Genomic DNA, 19568 nt, shown 5'->3' with positions numbered 1-19568 from the left:
CTCAAGGATTTAAAAGCGAGCAACGACAACACTCTACGGGGGGAAAAAACTTTTTTATCTCCAGCATGCGGAACTGTGTACCGGAAATTTTAAATATATGCTCATTTTAAAATTATTTTGCAACATTGATAGTGAACTAAATTTTATGGTTTAAATGCAATGAAAATATTTCATAAATAAAGGTAACAAACAAAACGTTAAAAAAAATCGCCCCTTTGGGCGTAATTTAAAATCTGATTCAGATTTCTCCCCCCCCCCTCCAACTGCAAAACAAAAATTTTCACTCAGGACAATGAAGACTTCATTGAAGTGCCTGCATGAGAATTGACAGCTGAAAAACTATAAAAATTACTAGAATGGTTGAAACTCTTCAAAAGAACTTCAGTTGAACTTCTACAGAAGATGATTCTAGCACTGAACTTAGCCTTACGATTTCTAGAATGCTAAACAGTACAATTCATGGCTAAAAACAAATGTATAAAGAGAGAAGGTGAAAGAAAGCTGCAAAGACAGCAATACTGCAGTTTTTAAAGAATAAAAAATGAATTATGAAAACCAATATTAAAAAAAAAATTTTTTTTTGGACACTACTATTTTTTGTGCGTATTATGTTCCTTGATTAGTCTGGTTTTAAACAATCTGGGATATTGGTAAAAGTGATTGTTCAAACTATGCAAGGTATTGCTACATTTACAAAATAACTACTTACATCCTCTCGTGATTCCACAGATATAATGTCCGCAGGTTCTTCTTTCACTGAAGCAGTCATGGAATAATTAGTTCTTTCCTGAGAATCAGCTTGCTCAATTACGGATGTAATAGAGGGCAGTAACACATTTGGAGTAGAACTTTGAATTGTAGTTCCATCAACTGCTGTAACTAACAGCAATTCAATACATTGCTTTATCCAGAAATGAGGACCCATTGTCTCCCAATTCTGAGAACAAATAATATACATCAAACGTTCATGAAGTCTGCGTCGCATACTGCTATCAAATACTTCAAAAAACTTTGATCGTATATGAGGCTGCACACAACGCAGGCCGGCCATAAATGCTGGTTCTAATTTTGATTGTAGTTCAGTACCTTTTAGAGTTTCATCTCTGTAAAAGAAAATTGAAATTAAAATAAATCAAGCTCAGATTTGAACATTTAAAAAGACAAAAAAGCAAAAGAAAAATTAAATTGCTTTTCATACTATTATATCCAGTTTTAAATTAAAATGAAAATAAAATTAATAATTAATGAAGAAAGAAAGAGTGATTTAAATGAAAATTATTAAATTGGAAATCCATAATAATATAAATTAATTGCAAATTAAGCTTGAATACCGTATTTACGCGAATGTAATGCGCATCGTTTTTGGCCAAATGTAATATTCAAAATTGGGGTGCGCATTAGATTCGAGTGCAAAGTTCGCCGATGACGTCAACCAAATTTAAATCATAACAATGGATTACCGTATTTGTCGACTAGATTTACCGTTACACTTATCGTTGACACATTATTGCATAGAGGATACAAACTGCAGAGTACTTAGTCACGAAAGGGAGGGCAAACGGAGGAGAATGTCATATGACGCTACTTTCAAACGTAAAGTAATTCTTTATGCTGAAAAAAATGGCAATAGAAAGGCAGGGGAGAGTTCAATGTAGCTGAGAGCAGTGTTCGCTTGTGGCGGCAACAGAAATTGGCGCTGTTTGCAACTAAAGCTAGTAGAAAGAAATTCACTGGCTCTCGCAAAGGAAGACACCCTAAAATTGAAGAAAAAGTTTTGGAATTTGTACGTGAAAGGAAGAAAAATGAACAACCTGTGACTAGTGACACCATAAGAAATAAAGCAAAAGAAGAGGCTGAAGTTCTTGGAATACCAAAACAAGAGTTTAAGGCTAGCCGTGGATAGGTGGATCGGTTTATGAAGCGGATGGGCTTATGTCTAAGACACTGTACAACAATATGCCAAAAGCTTCCTGCAGATTTTGAGGGAAAACTACTAACATTTCAGTGGTATGTCATCACACTTCGGAAGGAAAAGAATTTTTCAATGGGGCAAATTGGCAATGCTGACGAGACACCAATTTGGTTTGATATGCCTCATAACTACACCTTTATGGAGAAGGGGACTAAGGAAGTTATCATTAAAACTTGGGGATATGTAAAGCAACGCTGACAATAACAGCAGACGGGTGCAAACTTCCCCCTTTCTTAATCTTCAAACGGAAAACAAGCCTTAAAACCCTTAAGAATGAAAAGCTGTTCCCAGATGATGTCCTGATTCGAAACCAAGAGAAGGGGTGGATGACGGAATCATTAATGCTTGATTGGCTCCGAAATGTATGGGAACGCCGTTTCGGTCAGCTCTTCAATCCACCATCAATGCTTTGTCTGGAAGCATTTCGTGGTTATCTCACCACCGACGTGAAAAAGAACATGCGCAGCCTAGGCAGGGATCTTGTAATCATTCCTGGAGGGATGACGTCTGTGTTACAACCACTGGACGTTAGTATAAATAAACGTTTTAAAAGGTACGTTCAGGCGGAGTATGAAAAATGGTTTTGTGAGCCAAACCATGAATTGACCCTGATAAGAAAAATTAAGCGTACTGCACCGCACATTGCTTGCACACTGGGTTTCTGCTGCCTGGAAAAGCATCTAAGATCCAATGATTGCGAAATCTTTCAATAAATGCTGCACTTCAAATTCATTGAATGGCAGTGAAGATGACGTGCTCTGGAACGCCGAGGATGACGATGAGGAAAGAAGAAATGAATCTGCTTCTGACGAAGACAGCTGCGAGGATTCCAGTGATGAAAACATTAGTGAATGAAGACGATTAACTATTAATAACAGTTTGTAGAAACTGTTAGCTATAGAAATGTTACAATTTATTTCATGTTCATATTTTACGATAGGTACCGTATATACGGTAGTGGTAATTAATTAACAATGATTGTTTCACATAACAATAGCCCACTAATAGGTTAATTCTATGTTGTGCTACTTTATGTATAAATCCATTGTTGTATAAAATATGGTATCTAAATTTAAATAAAATTATCATACCATTGATTGATAGTTTATATACAAATCTATATTTGTATAAAATAAGATTCAATAAATTCTCATACCATTGATGCGCATTACATTCGCTGACAAACAATTTTTTTTATTATTTAAAGTTTTAAAATGGGGATGCGCATTAGATTCGCATAAATACGGTATTCTTCTACATCTGGTTGAATTTTTCCCTACATTTGAAGCACAAAAGAATTTTTGAAAACTTTGAATTTCAAAAATAATTATTATTATTTTAAATTTATAAAATTAGTAATATAAAGCCTTAGTAATAGCCATTTATTTCAGAGAAAAATTTTAATGAAATTTTATAAAATATGACACAAAATGATGAATAGGATTAATCAAAAGAATAATTTTTTTCCTTGAAAATATTTTCAACAAGATTTTATAATACTTGTTGCTAATAACCCTTACTTAATCATTACTGTGCATTTCAGCATAAATCTGCATACCACTAAAACAGCATTTCAAAAAAATATACAAATAGAAAACTTATACAAATATACATGCATATATAGTACTTAACCTTTTGAAGACAAAATGGCCATTATAGTGGCCATAGAACCTGTCTTTGAAAAGACGGGGTTGTCCACTTTAGTGACCATGTCTTTTTCCCTCCACTTTCCAGGCTGAAAGAGTGGGGTGAAATGTCAAATTTGATGTCCCTGGGGTTTTAACCACTTATCTCCTTGAAAGGTCTTTGTGCTAAGGATCCGGTTTTCCCAATTTTTCCCTTTTCGTTCTTGTAGCTACACAGCTACAGAATTCGCGATAACTGCATCTCTAAATTGTATACAGAGCTTTACGTTGCTTTTGAATATTGCATATTTTCGTAAGTTTTCTAGGAGTTTGATTTTTCTCGAAACATGCCGAAAAGGAAAAGAGAGCTAACTGAAGAAGAAATACAAAAGCTTCTTCAAGAGCTTAATGAAGAAAACTACGGAGATAGCGAATCCGATTGTGAGCTGGACATAGAAAAGTGAACATGAGGATGTGGAAGAAATTTCATATTTATTAACAGATTCGGTAAATTACGGTGATGAACAAACTGATAATGTGGGCAAATTCTCTTTTGATTCGAAATTTGAATGGCTTGAACCAGAACCTGACCACAAGGTAAATGCTTTGAACTTTATTGGAAGAAACAATAAAAAGGCCTTGCTTCTCAAGCTACAAAAGAGATTGAATTTTTCAAAAATCTTTTCGGCCAAAATATTATTGAAAGAATTGTCAAAGAAACAAATCGTTATGCGGAACAAATACTAAGGAAAAATTCCAGTTTTAACCCTGAATTAAAAACAAAAAAACATACAGTTACATGGAAAGATGTTAATGAAAATGAATTGCTAAATTTTTTGGAGCTGATATTGCTGATGGGGCATATTCAAAAAGACAAGATAAAAGATTACTGGCCGACAGACGAAATGCTTGAAACCCCTTTTTTTAATAAAACTATGCATAGAGATAGATTCTTGCAAATTCTTCATTTTCTGCACTTTGAAGATAACATGTCACCACCAGACAGAAACGATCCTAATTATGATCGATTTTGGAAAATAAGGCATATATTTGAACATTTGAGAAACAATTTCAAGGAAGTATATGAGCCCTTTGAAGAACTGGCTGTAGATGAAGTAATTGTTCTTTTTAAGGGAAGAGTAATTTTTAAACAATATATTCCTAAAAAGCATAAGCGTTTTGAAATTAAAATTTATAAGCTTGGAGACCACCATGGTTACACATATGACATGAAAGTATACCTCAGACAAGATTCCTACGAGTCAAACAATGGGAAGTGTGCCTCTCATAACACGGTAATATTGTTAGCAGAAAGTGTAAAAGGCAAAGGACATAAACTTTTTATGGATAATTTCTTTTCTTTACAGGATTTATTTCATGAATTCCTGCATAAATATAAAATAAACAGTTGTGGTACAATTCGCAGCAATCGGAAAAATTATGCGAAACTGAATGCTGGCATCCGAATGCAGAAAGGGTAAATTAAAATAAAATTTTCATCAGAAATGACTGCAGTTTGTTGGAAAGACAAGAGAGAAGTATTTATGCTCAGCAATATGCACAATCCCATTGCAGCCCATGACAAAATGGAAAAACCAGAAATTGTATCAACCTACAACAAAAATATGGGATTCGTTGACTTGAATGACCGAATGGCAAATAGTTATACATTCGGAAGAAAAACTTTAAAATGGACAAAGAAAATCTTTTTTCACTTACTCGATCTAGCAGTTTTAAACTCCTTTACTCTGTGCAAAATGAAAATTTCAGACTTATCTTTCGCAGATTTTAGAAAAAATCTTATAAAGCAACTCCTCAATGATTCAGAAGCTTCAGTCACCTCTGCTAGTGTTTCAGATTCAATTCCATTGATAGGTCACTGGCCCATTCAAAACAAAACTCCACGAAGATGCGCTGCTTGTTAGAGAAGAGGAATAAGGAAGCGGTCAACGTATGCTTGCGAAAAATGCGACGTAGGGCTCTGTGTTACTTGCTCCAAAAATTTCCACGAAAGCAAATGAGAATATTTCTTTTTAACATACTTATAAAAATTAACAATTATATCATCCTGAAACTAATTTTTAATTCTGTAATAAACTGCTCAGTATCTCTTTCCTATTTTCCTATCTTTAAAAAATAATCAATAGGTCCTCTACAAGATCCAAAATCATAAAGAGAAGAAACTATATACATTTTAAAATACTAGAACGTATACAATTATATATATATATATATATATACACACACACACACACACACATGTATATAATTAAATATATATATACACTTAGGAGATAATATAATCAATTAATCAATACTGTTTAGGAAATAAATTATTATATATATACACAAATGTATATAATTAAATATATCTATATCTTCATACAGTCAAAAGTCTTTCATCCAGACTCGTCGGGACTTCGGCGATTCCGGATTATCGATTTTTCCGGATTATAGATCATCAGTTTAAATCTGGTAAGATGGCATGCAAAAATTACAAAATTAAAAATATGAAACCGTAATTTATGAAATAAAGAACAATTATGATCTAAAGGGTATCAAAATTTACAAAAAGAAAAAACTTAATATTTATTTGTTTACTTTATTAAACATTTCCTTCAATGTAAGTTGCTTCGTTTCATGTGATAATACTTTCTCTTTAATTCCATTAAACAGACATAATTTCTTGTTTAGTTACAAAGTTCCGCTGTTCAAGTCCTATAATTGCTGTGTTGAGAATACCGACTAATTTGTCAATCGAAATGTTTTCGTTTTCAATAACCTCTGGGTCACTTTCTTCACTATCGGAAGCGAATTATAATGAGGAGGAACTTGATTTAAATCATATCAAAGACGGAGTACATCCAGATGAAATACTAAACTTAGTACGGAATTATAATCCAAATAAAATAAAAACATCTGCTCTGAAGATAAGGATAGTGTTGACAGATCAACTTCCAATCCATTGATAAACAGATTTCGGATTTCAAAACATACTTTCGCTTTGTAGTAAATATATATCGGAAATTCTATTTGACATAATCGAAAGTTCAAGCTTACTTTTATAAAATTGCTCTAACAGTCTGCAAAAAATAATAAGTCGGATCCAATTCGAAGATTAAGGAACAACGCAATCTGCAACATTAACTGAATTAGATAACTTTAGCTTAGCGTATAACTCCGTTACACATTAAACGCGCATGCACACAAACATATTCGCAGCCGTAAGGGTCTTGCGCGCTCTCGTAAACGCCTGTGCGCATGCGTGAACGCGACGCATGCGCAGAAAGTTTGTAGCTTTGAGGTCCGGATTATAGATCATTCCGGATTATGGGTGTCCGAATTAACGACTTTTGACTGTATATATATACATGCATAAATCCACACGCAAAAACATATATATAAATGCATACGTGTGCCTGTATGCGTACATGTACGTGTGTATATATACTTTATACCCATTTAAGGGTGCGCATGCTTTCCGCTTTATGCATATACCTGTTTTTATACCATATTATATAAATGCAGACATACTTACTACATGAATATGTAGGTATCCCTTTCCATAAACAAATATAAATTCTCACGTACCTGTATACAAGTACACGGAGTTTTTTCTTACATTCTTATCAGTTCATTTTTAACAGATTTTTCTGTTTTTATTTCCGTATGTGACCTTCACACACGGAAGTTTGCTGTGATGGATTTGTTGTTCAAACAAATCACATGAGCACAAATATAAATTTTTTATCAAAGAAAAATAGCTTTATAATTTCAGTCTGACAATTGGAAACTGTAAATATACTAAACTAGTGAATCAGTTTGAAAGCTTTTCCCTTCACAGAAAAGAGGAATTTCTTCATTGTGTTTCTCCCAGGAGCTCATTTCTAGCCATTCGATGACACATTACTGAGTGATGGCACATTTTAAAAGCTACCTTTGTATCAGTGTCGCGATTTCACGGTCAAATAATTTTGAAGTAAGACGTTCAGAATAAATTAGAGTAGCATTTGCAAAATGTCACTGTCCGTTGAATTACGACAATACAAACGGGATGTAAAAGCTGTCATATAATATACAAATCATTGTTCTAAGACAACAGATGTGATTCTCCCTTCAATTTCTGAACCTTGACCTTTTAACAAATTGAACACCTTTGCCATTCAATAGACACATATCTCAACAACTATGCTCAGGGACAAATATCTGAGGGCATAGCTTGACCTTTCAGTTATAAAATAATTTTGATAATAGGTGAGGACCAAGGTGTTAGTGAAATCAATGAATTAGTTGCTAAATTTTCGATAGAAAACGGAAAACACGGTCAATTCAACTGTGTCAGTATAGGTTTCACTTGACCTGAAAATGAAGTTTTTTTGAGTAACTCACTAATATATCACAGAATTTAAATTGCACTGTATAAAATATGCCACCATGGTTGATATCAAAGCTGCTACAAAGATATTCTGGAGATGAAACGAACTGGTTAAGACAACAGAGGAAATAGAAAAATTCACATGCGACGACGATTTCAAACAGGAGAGATTTTTGTTGACTGGGCACCTGAAATTATCTGGAAATTTCTATTAATGTGCTGAATTATGTAAGCGTAATAAAATATAGAATAATATAATACAGCATTGAAGACAAACAACTAAGTATAGTGTAACGTTTTCCCGCAGTTCTTTAAAAACTATACATAACAAACGATTTTCCCTTCAATTTGAAAACTTCTTTGCACTATGAAATTACTTTAATTTTGATACCGTAGTGAACATGTTCCCCTAGTGAGCCAGGGAATTTAGTATAAAAAGACTAGTCCAATTTACTAGTAAATGTGGTGTTTTGAATTATGGGTCCGCATTACAAATAATTTGACATTTTTAACATCTTGAATTTATTCTATTATTAATTTATTAATACTTGAAATATATGACTTACTAATTTTCAATAAATAGTATAAAATGCTGATTCAGAAGTCAAACAACAAAAAATAATTATAGTATAAAATGGTTATATCATTAAATAATCCTTTTTTCTAATTTTTAAAACTGAAATATAATATTCTAAAAACAGTTTTGGAGCTTCTGTTTTATTCTGCATATATTTTGGAAAAGAAATGAATGTAAATTAGAAACACTCACGTAATTACACATTGCAATACTAACAATCTACAACAAAATAAAGATAAACCAGATATATTCTAATTTCCTGAAAGTTTCCTTCTTAAATAGTATGCTATCAAGCAGATTTTTAACAATTAAGTAAAATAAAATTTTATTGTGCCTTTTATTTATAATTTTAAAAGTTCCACTGAACTTTAATTTTTAATCAGTTCTATACAGCGTTTATTTTCTAATTATTCCTTGTATAGAAGAAAGTTCAAAGATATAGCTATAGTTAATGATATATACTAAACCAAATAAAAATTTATAAGGAAATTTAACAGTGTAAAAAAAGGTCCGAGATGAAGACTAGATAATTTAAAATTGTCCATGAAATAATCAAATAGTTGAAATAATTTTGTGACACTAATATAAAGATACGACAGAAATAATTACTGTAAGCCCTTTCTACAGACACATAATTTTGTAGTGTAATTTAAAATTCAAACAAATTTTTTGTTAATGCATTATAATATAAAAATTACATTTTGTTTAATGGAAGTTTATACATTTCCATCTGTGCAACGCCCAATAGTCTCATTCCGGAACGATTGCAGCATGAAATTTTCCCTCAATAACAAAAAGCATCTTGAAGTCTTGTCACTAATCCCTACATTTCCCTTCCTTTTGTGACATAAATGCACCCCTCTGAGAATCCATTAAACTACAAGGATCTTTGTTGCATATAGGAAGTGATTTCTTAAAGGGGGGAAAGCATTCGGTTCAAGATTCCCCATCCTTTCAAGGCTTTTACTGCTACCAAGGCCCCGGCCTCAAAAGGTTAATGTATCATCCCATTAATTATGAAACTGCCAATAATTTAGTGCCAGTTATGGATAAGCATGGTGCAGTAAAACACCCACAACATCTGCATTTTCATCTGCGTAACGCAGTTGATTTTCAACAAGCCACCTTTTCTTTTTATGAACCAGGCTATAAATATCTGTTATTGCTGCATTTTTTAATTGCACTCTGGGGGAGGGAGAGAAGATTAAAATTTGGAACCTGCTTTCTACAGAATAGCAAGCAGTGGGATTTTTTTCCATAGTTTTGGGACCATGAAAAAGAAGTGCATTAACGGACAAGATATGGTAGTTTATTTTTAAACTGATAAACAATGCTGATGCAGCACATGACTGTGCTTTGGTTTATTAACATCTGGCAGAAAGGCTGGATGGCTAACAAAAGAATGACTGGATATGGCTGAAAAAACAACAACAGATTGGAACAATTACCTGCAGGAAATTTGTACTCATACTGTTCTAAATAGAGCTTCAGGTAAAATTAGAGAGTCTAACAAAAGAGTAAAAATCCATGAATGTTTTTTCATGAATACAGTACGTAAAATACCAATTGTTTGTAAAATAAATTCTTTCACAATTCCACAGGAATGACAGGTACAATTTAGATGGGATCTCTATCAACTTTCATAATCAAAAAGATAATGCACAAATACCCCCTCATACACATACATTTTATACAATTTTATTTTAGCATACATAAAATGTATTTACAAAAATTGTTCTTACTTATAAACATAATGCACAAGCTCCAAAAACTGCGCATTCAAGTCGAGATCATTCGGGAATCTTTTCTCGATGAACTGCATCATCTTTACAAGAAGAATAGATTTTTCACGTATAGAGGGGCTCTGGTTTACAGCTATGGTCGACTTGCTTTTAACCCAGTCCTCCACCATCTTGGTCAATGCTTTTAAAACTTTAACATCTGGTGATTTTTCAATTAATCCAACAAGGATAGTCCCAATGAATGTTTTCCGCATATCCTGACCCATAACTCCAACACGATTCTTAACAAGATCCAAACTAAGAATTAACAAATCAGTAGCCACTAAAAAAAAAAAAAAAAAAAAAAAAAAGCCATAAGAGGGACATTATTTAAATATGCTTATTTACAGATATGAATACAAACAAGAAGCTAAAATACCTTTCAAACTGATCACAAAATTACACAACTCTCTTGTTTTTGAGCTCAATTGGAAGACGTATATATATGATAACATGACTACGTAGCAATTTAATTTTAGTTTATGTAAGTTTAGTTTAGTAACAAGTTATTTTAAATGACATCTTTACCTCTAAGTCACACAACAACTCATTCTTTTCAAAAAGTTATATAGTTCAAATGACAAGCTTCTGTGTAAATAGTATCTTCTTCAAAATCATGGAAGTGAGTGAGAAAAAGAAGTAAGCTCCAAATTAGCAGGGCTGGCTACTGGCTCATGATAAACTTGGTTACTGCAGAAGAGTCCAGCAGAATAGTTGTCCAAATGGTAATGGTAAGTGCAAATAAAAGTTACGAGCATGATTACCCGCTAGAAAATTGTGGTTCCTATCAGATTAAACCAAATTGTGAATTCTTCAATATTAATTTTATTCTGCAATTAATGTCTAGTCATGTAGATTGCCACCTTATAATCATTCTGAGACCCGTTAGAACTTGTGCATACGTGTAGTTTGATTCTGTTATACAAGCACTTCCAAGTTTAATACAGGTGTCATAACTACATACAATAATACAACTGTTACATTTTAACTTGATTTTCATTCATGTTTTAATTTAAATCAGTTAATTTCAATTACAGCATACATTAGAAAATGACTGTTGTTTTATTACCACTAAAATTCTTAATTTCTACTAGCTACTCCAATAATGATTTCATTCAGAACAGCAATGATATTCTTTCAATTTATGTTTAGATTGTCTAATTTTAGACAAAATTACATATCATAAAAAATGCTATGGAACAAACATTATTTTAATATACACAGCAACCCTTTTTAAATATTACATACAGTCAAATCTGAGAAAATATGCAATTAAACATCACCCTGAAAATCACACTTAGAAACAATTTTACTTAAATAAACATTTTTACTTTTTTAATCTATGCCATATAATTAAAAATATACGGAACTGAAAGGAACAAGCGAAAAATCAATTTTTAATCCAATAATATTTTATATACGAGTAGCTCAGGCCACTAATGTTCATCAAGATATTGACTGAAATGACTAAATGTTCTGTGCAATGATGCAATGAAGCTAAATTTCAAATTAATACAAAATGGTAAAACTGCTTTTGTAGAAAACAATATAGTTTATCATTACCAAATGACTAATTTTATTGTAAGCAGCTCCAAAATAATTTAGTAGTTTTTTTAAATTATAGCAAATGCCAGTAATTATTTCTAAGTACATTATTCAATCTATATGTGCAAGTTTTTTTAAGGCAGATTAAATTAATTTCTTTAAATAAAACATCTTCAAAGTAAAAATATTGCATTTAGAAAGCAAAGGTATTGCTGAATTGGAAGGTGGTATTGCTAAATTGTCACAAAATAGCAGAAAGACTGTAATACAGTTGTAAAAAAATGCACGTCCTTAAGACAATTGAAAAAAAAAATGGCTGAAGTGATGAAAACATTTTTTACAATTTTTAACAACTCAAAAATGTTCATTAATGGCATAGTTACTAAAGATCATATATATTCCACAAATCTAATTATTGGAATTATAAAATTTGCTGCAAACAGAGAATAAAAATAATTACTTGGATTAGTTTCAGCAGTAGGAGGAGCGAGATGTTCTTTAGCCATCTTTTGCAATACACGCATGAAAGTTGAAATTAAACGATCGATGTAGCATGGATTGTTAACACAAGCAGATTTCAGTATCATCAAAGTGGCAAATAATGCAGAAGGTGATGCAGTGGTAGATCTAAGATTAAAAAAAAAGTATTGTAAAATAACAATAACAGTATCAAATGAAGAAAGATCACAGAAAAAATTAAAAACTAAAAATTACTTCTCGTAAGTTGACAAGCCTTCAAGAACAACATTGCTAACAACTGCATAGAGGCATTCTAGCTCTTCATATTTTGAAGCAACGCTGGAATTTGTAGGTTCAGTAGGAAACAAGCTCATCAAACGAGATAACAAATTGTGGACAGATCGTATCACCTGAAATTTAATAAGGTAAATCTTAAAAGATACACTTATAAGAAATGTAATGCATGCAATGAATATGACACACACACACATATATATATATATATATATTAAAAAAGCTTTTCTGTCGCTACACCTTTTTCTTCTTGAAGAGAGGAATATGTAAGAAAAAGAATATGTAAAAGATTAAATTAGCAGCGTAAATTAATTTCCTTTCTCTATTCTAAAAATAGCAACATCTATTTTCACTGCATCATTTCAAGAAAAATCTATGTCACATGACTCTTACATAATTCTGGTGATGTAAATTGAACTAAAGCAGCCAATAATAATTTTACAGCAATATTAACTATCGAATCAAAATGCTTTGAGAACCAAAACTAACTTAGTTTGACTTGAGATTTCATCCTGAACGTTACACACTTTCTTTCCATGCTTTGGTCTAGCTAGACTGCTGTGTCTGCTGCTGTTTTCTTGCTACAAAGTTATCAAAAATGTAAGCCTTTTGGAACAGGCACATTTAATGTGCTGACTTGCATGTAGCGTTAACATGCTACTGAAAATAAAACTGAAGATATAATCTGCATTCGCCTCCAATTTTCTAGTCATTATGGATCAACACTTCTATATCATCAAAATTCCTGCTCCTGAATATTATATATATATATATGAGAACATAAATAAAATATTCATTTATCTCTGCTACAATAGATTAATTCTGGGCTAAGTACACAGATGAATCAGTAGAATATGATGGCAGTGGCACAAGAAAGACAATTATGCTACAGTTTTACACACCTACATGGCTTAGAATTTAACATGATAATGTTTTAGGCTACAACACCTTCCTTCTCAGTATTTATTTAATGAATACATCATTTGCAAATACTTTTAATCGTCTGCACTAAATACAAAGATTTTTTTCTCCTTTTCCATTCTTGGCAAGAAAAACCTGATTGGTGATTTTATAGCTAGACACTATTTTGAATGCACTGTCAGTCAATTAGCTATGCTCTTAAATCTTAACAATAATAGACAAAAATATCAATAATCACTCAAGTACTCGCAAAGTTTTTGAGATATGAGGACAAATTTATAAGCACAAATTTTTATATTTCAGCAATCATTTTGACAATGAAATTTATTTATATAACATATTTTGATAATGTATGTTTTAATGCAATTTTAACTCATTTCTAATTAAATTTTAATTAGAAATATTCATTTTGATTTCAAAATAAAGGTAATTTTTGATGCAATCAGATTTCAGTTTTATGTAACACTTAAACATATATTTAAACTCTTAATCATTTCAAATACATAGAAGAAATATATTACATCACCAGAGATAATAAAATTGGGGTAATCATGTAGTATGCAATTTACTGCATTTATTGGCAATTTACTTTTTAAAGGGCAGGTTGTTTTAATCATTTCTTTTTTCTACCATTTTCCCACACATTCAATTAAAAATAACATTTTAATGGTGCCATCTAGGAAATAAATTGATTACCAAAACTGCTTTAAACATAACAAATGGGATCTGAATTAAAAAAAAAAAAAAAAAAAAAAAAAAACCTTTAGAGTTATGCTGTCATTTAGGCCCAAAATTGCTTTACACTTCAAAACTCAATACAAACAGAAGAAAGGAATTTTAAATTTAAAAAAAAATTCCTCTCTCTATTAAAGCTGATACATTGGTAGTGAATTGTTATCAGAATGCGCACTGCATAATATTATACCAGTATATATCTATCATGATATGATGCATCCAACATTATACGAGGGGGAGTCAAATGAAAACTATAATTATTTTTTTAAATATTATTTATTGGTCACACAGGGTACAGAAGTAAATCACTTTTCAACATAGTCCCCTCCTCGTTCAAAGCAAGTCCGCCAGCGCTTTGGAAGAGCCTGAATACCTGCAGAAAAAAAAAAGTCTTTTGGGCGACGGCGCAACCACTCGTGCACCGTGTTGCGTACCTCTTCATTGGAGTGGAACTTCCTGCCGCTCATTGCTTCTTTGAGCGGACCAAACAGATGGAAATAGCTCGGTGCGAGATCTGGCAAGTAAGGGGGATGTGGGAGGTATTCAAATTTATGGTCTGTTATGGTCGCAACCGTTGCACGCGCCGTATGTAGCTGTGCATTGTTGTGTTACAGCAGCACACCGGCTGACAGTTTCGACATCGTTTCGTTTTGATGGCAAGCCGGAGATGATTTTTTAGGTCCGAGTACGTAGCACTCGTCACAGAAGTTCCTTGTGGCATGTAGTGTTCCAAGATGATGCCCTTTTCGTCCCAAAAGAGGGTCAGCATAACCTTCCCTGCAGACGGCTGTGTCCGAAACTTTTTGTGTTTCGGTGATGAGGAGTAGCGCCACTCCTTGCTCCATACTGAACACGTATCTCCCTACTGAACCTTCATTTGCCTAAAAATTTCAATCGGTTTCACACCTTTGCAAAAACCGAATCACAGAATGCTGCTCCTCGCTGGTGCATGTAGCTAGTGGGGCTGCCATTTTGGAACTGTTGTTGTGCTGGTGTTTGTGCTTCTGCCAGCTGCTGCCACCTAGGAGACATCCGGCATACTATCGCAAACAGGCATGCCAACTTACAGCTCACTGGTGCCATATGCGGATTTTTATTTCTACTTTTATGGTTTTCAGTTGACTTCCCTACGTAGCTTATCACTGATTTTACAAGTCTAATTTTGTAAGCAAAGTGCTTTTAAGAAATAATTATATCTTATTTATTAGAGTTCATTTAAAATTGAATTTTTTTAGAATCCTTAATAAAGTATGTTATAATATTTAACTATGTTAATGCACTCCAAAAGCAGCATACACTATAAAATAATAATGTGGATGCACAAATAAAATTTTTAAAAAATATGATCTCTTACAGCAATTTAAATTATATGATTTAAATTACTTCAGCACATGATTTAAATTAATCATAAAATTAACAATTTAATTAAAATTAGTTAAAAATTTACCTTTGAATTGTTACATGATAAACATGAAGCAATGCCTCGTTGCAAAGGTCTGAATGTTGTCAACACAGTTTCTTTTCTCAAAATTGAGAGTAAAAATGCAAGCAACTCTAGTGCAGTACATATGTTTCCATAATTAGGTTGTGAACTTTCCTGAAATAAAATCATTTCATACAGTGAGCTGAGCTCGTAAAAAATAAAATACATTTTTTCAATTTTCAAAATAATCATGATGACAAATTTCAAAATAATTTTCAATTACAAATTAATTTTCATATATAATGATACTTTATATTTTTACTACCTTCTTAATTTTCATGTATCATATTTGTCTTATATTTAGCATCTTATTTTTTGAGCTATCATTTAACCTTTAGTTTGAGTTACAGCTTTTAGGCTAAACCAATTTTCAGTTGGGCTTATAGTTATCCAATAAATAATTTCAATTCACATTTTAAATAATACTAACAGAAATTTATGGAAACTCTTGGGATCAGTTAAAAGAACATTTTAAGTACAGCATTAAAGTATGTAAATTAAACTAATCAAAAAGAATGACTCAGTTTTGAATACCATACATATTCTAACAAATAATTAAAAAATTAACAACCTTTACAGTATTCAGAAGCTTGTCAAACCAAACAAGTTTCAATTCTGCATTTGGCCACACATCTGGTTTCAAAGCAGTTTTTAAAAGTGCAACACATCTCCGAGAAAGCATTTCCCCTGTTGAACCAGTGGCAGTTGATGTTTCATTTACCTAATGCATAAAAACTTTATAATATACTAAACTTGAAGAAAACAAAGTAGTACAAAAATAAAAATTAGATTAACTAAAATAACTTTAACAAGAAGACAACTAACAAGAGCTCAAGCAATTATAAAAATTTAAAAGCAATGGAGATAACGAGATGACTAAAAGAGGTTAACAGTAGTTTGTAACACATGTATCGTAAAATTTATTAAATACAGGAATATCTAATGTAATAAAACATCCTCACCATGACTTTCTACTTATGCTTAAAATAACTCCGAGTAATATTGTCATACTTTTTCTCAGACACTCTGTATGCATGTGTATGAATGTATACAGTATGTGTAGTTATGACTTTTAAAAATTTTCAATATTAGTTTAATTCATGAATTTATTTTTTACAGCAGATACTATATCCAATAGCTAGTGAGAAGACTATGGCTATTCAAAGTGGGATCAAATTTCATATCACACACTTAGAAATGAAACAAAATCTTATTGAACCAAGGTTGGAAAATTTCTTTCCACAGCAGAAAAAACAGTCAGATGATTACATTTTAACTATATATTATAATAAAGGTTATTGCAAGTCAACCTTTGTTTTGGTTACACATGTGTGTGTATACTTGCTTTCCGATCTGCTCTCACACCAGTAAATTTAAGAGGATCTTGAAACTGAATTTCAGTTCCGTATGAGCAACAAAAATAACAAAATAACAATTATCTAGAAAGAAACAGGAAATGAAATTGAATTACAAAACTGATTAATATCACATTAAAAAGTGTATATACATTTTTTAAAAATGTTTTATTGTATGCAATAACCTATTTTGAATGGATAAAGTCAAAACAGGAGAAAATTTGCCATTATTTAGCTGAATTTTAATCTATAATCTTAACCAGTTCACAAAAATACCAAAATGACTCAGTTGTTTTTACCATTAAAAGTTTAACCTAATGCATATAGCATAAGGTTGAAAATAGCGTATTCTCAGCAGAGAGAGAAAAGCAGCTAGAAGAAATTTTTTAATTATTTATTATATTCATATTTTATTCATACCTAATGCTGTTCTACACTAGATTTAAATACATTCATCATACAGTCATTTATATGTTTCCAATAACCTTTAGTAATATGTTACTTATGCATACATATATTACTCACATGTGTGAGTTTTTTGAAGCTGTTTCAGTTTATAATGGTAGTAAAAATAGAAAATTAACATATTTAAAAAGAAAAAATCTATATAATTTATTAATACGATGTGATATATAACAAAACAGTTAATTATGTGCACATGTATTAGTCATGTGTGAGCTTGGATGTTTTTGAAGCTTTTTCAGTTTATAACAGTAGTAAAATAGAAAATTAACATATTTATTTAAACAGGGTTGCCACTCAAACAGGAGAATGAAATTCCCTGACTTTTCCAGGTTTTCCAGGTGTGTTTCAAGAAAATTCCAGTCTATCTGCATAATGTACGTTGGCTGTGCTAAGAGGTAAATTAATTATGGTATTACTTGTATTGTGTAGCAAATTCACTTAATTATTCAATAAATCCCAGAGGACATTTATTCTTAATTATTCTTGGTATACTTTGATAATTTTGTTTAGTTTTCCACTTAAGAAACTTAATAAAATTTAAGATATATACATTGGATAACAAATGTATGTTTTATTTAATACTCATGATCATCACCAATTCAACACGAGGCTAATCCGGTCCTTATAAATCACAACGCAATGCTAAATAGTTAGGTTAGATTTTAGGTAAATTTAATTTGCGTGAGGTATGTTCTTAAAAGGCACCTTAACACTTGAAAACACAAATATAATTATAATAGTTTTTGTTTTCTCCACTGAAGACTGAGATCAGAATCTTCCCAATCTGGAATAAAATAAGGCTTTTTTCGCAGACATTCTGCAGCTAAACGAAAGAAAGAAATCTAATTTAATAAACTGAGGTATTTTATATTAATTTCGCAGCATACATAAAGGAAAAAATATGTGCATTAAATTTCGTGATGGTATGTCATCATACTGCTATAATTAATTTCAGGATTATGCCAGAGAAAATTTCCTGAAATTTGGAAATATTATTTACTAATAATAAATAAATTTAGAGGGAAGAAGCAACATTAAATTATATGAATAACATAAAAATAATTACTTAAAAATTGAATTAGAATAATCAACGATATTTTAGCGAATATAGTTATATTACATGGCTAGCCTAGATGACTGATTACTATTTTTTTATTTTACTGCAAAATGGCAAGGTATTTATTTAAAAAAAAAAAAAAGTTTAAAAAGATTTTGCGGTAAAATTCTAGTATACGGTAAGGCTTTGGGCACGATTTTGAAAATTGTCACCAAGACCAAAATGACCCGTTTACTGTGCATCATGATGTCGCCAAATCTTATTATTATTCTAACCAAAGAACGTCTATGTAAAGAAGAAAAGGTTCCATACAAGTAAAATGCTATTATGCCGCTAGAATGCGGAGGGAAAATTTGCCAAGGGATTTGGCGACGGAACCTGGCGGCCAGAATTTCCCTCTCCGCGATGTGTACAGGAAATTGAGAAACATGTGTTAAGAAGAAATGCTCTTTGACAAAAAGAAAACTACAAAAATCCGTTTTTAAATTATTGCGAAAAATCCAAGAAGAAACGTTTTATCAAAGGGCGTTTCTTCTTGGATTTTTCGCAATAATTTTAAAAACGGATTTTCGTAGTTTTTTTTTTTCCCCCCCTGAAAATAACTAATCCACGAATTAATTTACTTGGACCAAAAAATATTTTCTTTTCCTTTAGAGTTTAACCACTTGCGCTAAGACTAAACTTCAGGGTTGCGATGCCATGCGCTACAATATAACAAGCGATAAAGTGTCTCATTTACGCCGCTCCGCATCTGCGAGTGCAATCCAGAGCAGTAACTCGAGAAATAAACAATCTCATTGTTAGGCGACGTGTGCACCACGTTATTTTCATTTTTGCGATAAATGCTTATCGACGTGGTGTTCACGTCGCTCGCGGTTTGAGACAAAAGCATCTCGACGTGCGTGGCACATCTTTTTAGTGAAA

At 31.8% G+C, this 19568-nt stretch overlaps 1 protein-coding gene across 1 annotated transcript in view; it reads right to left on the bottom strand.

Annotated features, from left to right (window-relative positions):
* Positions 1–19568, bottom strand: part of LOC118193460 (transformation/transcription domain-associated protein-like) — a 215737-nt gene that overhangs the window by 71148 nt on the left and 125021 nt on the right. The window contains 6 exon segments of the mRNA XM_035364554.2: positions 710–1103; positions 10292–10613; positions 12336–12502; positions 12590–12744; positions 15732–15881; positions 16339–16488. Of these exon segments, the coding sequence (XP_035220445.2) occupies positions 710–1103; positions 10292–10613; positions 12336–12502; positions 12590–12744; positions 15732–15881; positions 16339–16488 (1338 nt within the window).

The sequence above is a fragment of the Stegodyphus dumicola genome, chromosome 4 (genome assembly GCF_044657685.1).
Source record: "Stegodyphus dumicola isolate Sdum_Otavi_A_Nest chromosome 4, ASM4465768v1".
NCBI lineage: Eukaryota > Metazoa > Arthropoda > Arachnida > Araneae > Eresidae > Stegodyphus > Stegodyphus dumicola.
The sequence above is the reverse complement of the archived record's forward strand: the minus strand, read 5'-3'. Positions and strand labels throughout refer to the sequence as shown.